This window comes from Fopius arisanus, unplaced genomic scaffold (genome assembly GCF_000806365.1).
Source record: "Fopius arisanus strain USDA-PBARC FA_bdor unplaced genomic scaffold, ASM80636v1 scaffold00165, whole genome shotgun sequence".
NCBI classification, from domain to species: domain Eukaryota; kingdom Metazoa; phylum Arthropoda; class Insecta; order Hymenoptera; family Braconidae; genus Fopius; species Fopius arisanus.
Window position 1 is genome coordinate 185,350 of NW_011887904.1, and position 2,036 is coordinate 187,385.

General features: G+C 42.5%; 2 protein-coding genes across 2 annotated transcripts in view; both read right to left on the bottom strand.

Moving 5' to 3' along the window:
- Positions 1–226: 226 nt before the first annotated feature.
- On the bottom strand, positions 227–915 carry LOC105272349 (glycine-rich cell wall structural protein 1.8-like). Its single transcript, XM_011314446.1, has 2 exons — positions 517–915; positions 227–451 (listed from the first exon to the last, which is right to left on the bottom strand). The coding sequence occupies exons 1-2, from the start codon at positions 913–915 to the stop codon at positions 233–235; spliced, it is 618 nt and encodes a 205-aa protein (XP_011312748.1). The 3' UTR covers positions 227–232.
- Positions 916–919: 4 nt separating this feature from the next.
- The window catches only part of LOC105272350 (inverted formin-2-like), a 1,495-nt gene continuing 378 nt past the window's right edge, over positions 920–2,036 (bottom strand). The window contains exons 2-3 of the mRNA XM_011314447.1: positions 1,259–1,338; positions 920–1,117 (exon numbers count right to left, since the gene is read on the bottom strand). Coding sequence (XP_011312749.1) covers positions 920–1,117; positions 1,259–1,338 — 278 coding nt within the window. The remainder of the gene's footprint in view (positions 1,118–1,258; positions 1,339–2,036) is intronic.

Consider the following 2,036-nt stretch of genomic DNA (forward strand, 5'->3'; position numbering starts at 1 on the left):
AAAAAAAGTCTCTACAGGGGTAACTAAATCGACTCAGGGGGTGATTCTGAGTCGATCTGTACCTATAAAATGCAACCCCACTTTTCCACACCCACTACCCCATTCCCACGATGACCGACCGAGTTTTAAAGGAATGTCTCTGCAGTACGATCAAACGAGTGCATCAGAAAAAATGGAGGTTTCAGGGTTTAATGGGGGAATAAAAAGAAAACCATAATGTCCATCATATTCTTTATTTTCCAATGTACACATTGTACACGATTGCACCCTTTGTGCTTCGCTTTTTATGACCTCCTCTGGTACCTCCCCCACGTCCTCGACTGGAACCACCTCTGGTGCCTCCACCACGTCTTCCACCACGTCTTCCACCACGTCCTCCACCACGTCCTCCACCACCTCCTCCACGTCCTCCGCTACGTCCTCCCTCTATAGGAGAGTTGACTCTCTGCTGCTGCAAAAAAAAACAAATAAGAATACTCCCTCGTCAATGTGCTGAAAGCAAAATTGCATTATTACCATTGGAGGCTGCATGGTGGTGTGCTGCATCCCTATCGGGTATGGGCCAGCCCAGTATGGGCCACCAAACTCAGGTCTGACCATAGGGCCAACCCCGTATGGAAAAATCCCGTATGGGAGTGGTCCATACGGACCGGGTCCGTGTGGGCCAATCCCATACCGAACGGGCCCGTGGTGGCCACCCATGTAGGGCCCTACGCCAATGAAGCCTGGTCCGCGGGGGGGAAATGGGATTTGCCTCGGCACACCTTCGTTGGCGGCTCCAGCCGCCACCCCATGTTCAGGATGGTTACCCTGGGGATCAACTTCTTGGAGATGTTCCTCCTGATCATGTTCAGGATGGTCACCCTGGGGATCAACTCCTTGGAGATGTTCCTCCTGATCATGTTCCTCATTCATCCATTCATCCTGGGAGAGGAGCATCCCCAGGGGGTAATTGTTGTTGGTCAGGCGGCGGTGGGGCAAAAGGAAGAGGAGGATGATGAGGAAAAGGAAGAAAAGGAGATAGAAAAGGACGAGGAGGAAAAGGAGCCAGACAAAGACGAGAAGTAAAAGGAGGAAAAGGAGGAAGACATGGACGAATCATCCCTGCATGCGGCAACTGGAAAAATTCCACAAAAAAAAAACAAATGAAAATTTATAATTTTAAATCTTGAGATTCATTTTCAATCTCAGAAAGACAATTAATCGTATTTCTTAAAAAATTGATGATTGCTAAATGATCATCAATTAATATATTTACGGGATGTTGCCTTTGTGCAGTGGGGTGCAGTGAGTTCTCCAATGGATTTGGAACCTCTTGGCCACTTCTTTCGTTGTTTTCTGCAATAAAAAAAATTTTTATTAACGCATTAACATGATTGAGCATCAATCAACATGAATCATGTTAAGAATAACCTACTTTCTGCAATGAAATGCCACAATGTATTTTTTTCAAGCGAATATTCAAGCAAAAAAGAGTGTCCATGTGCTACTTCATGAGTAAATTCCTTCCAATAAGTCATTGCAAAAAGTAGGTTGTTTTCGCCACGAATGAAGATGAATAAACATCAATCATGTTGAGAATATTCCATTTTTTGCAACGAGGTATTCTACACAATTTACTCTTGATGTAGCATACGGGGATTCGTTTTTTCTTGAATATTTGCCCAGAAAATTCCTCTGCAGCACCTTATATCAAAAAGTGGATTTTTCTCAACATAATTCAAGATGAATAAACATGAATAATGTTGAGACTAACCCACTTTTTTGTATGAGATGCTGCAGAGAATTTTTTTTGGTCAAATATTCTAGGAAAAATGAGTGTCCATGTGCTACCTCCCGAGTAAATCCTTTAGAATAAGTCATTGCAAAAAATGGGTTATTCTCAACATCAATGAACATGAATAAATATCAATCTGGTTGAGAATAACTCATTATTTGTAATGAGTTATTCTATAGGATTTACTCTTGACGTTGCACATTGGCACTCGATATGGTTTTTTGAGAAAAAATGTGTTAATAAATGAAAGTCAATATGC

What these genes read in the sequence shown, in the direction of transcription:
- LOC105272349 (XM_011314446.1), bottom strand. Translation starts at nt 915, where the DNA reads ATGAATGAGGAACATGATCAGGAGGAACATCTCCAAGGAGTTGATCCC. An exon ending in CCACCATGCAGCCTCCAATG is followed by an intron (nt 452 to 516) that starts GTAATAATGCAA and finishes TTTTTTTTGCAG; the next exon opens with CAGCAGAGAGTCAACTCTCC.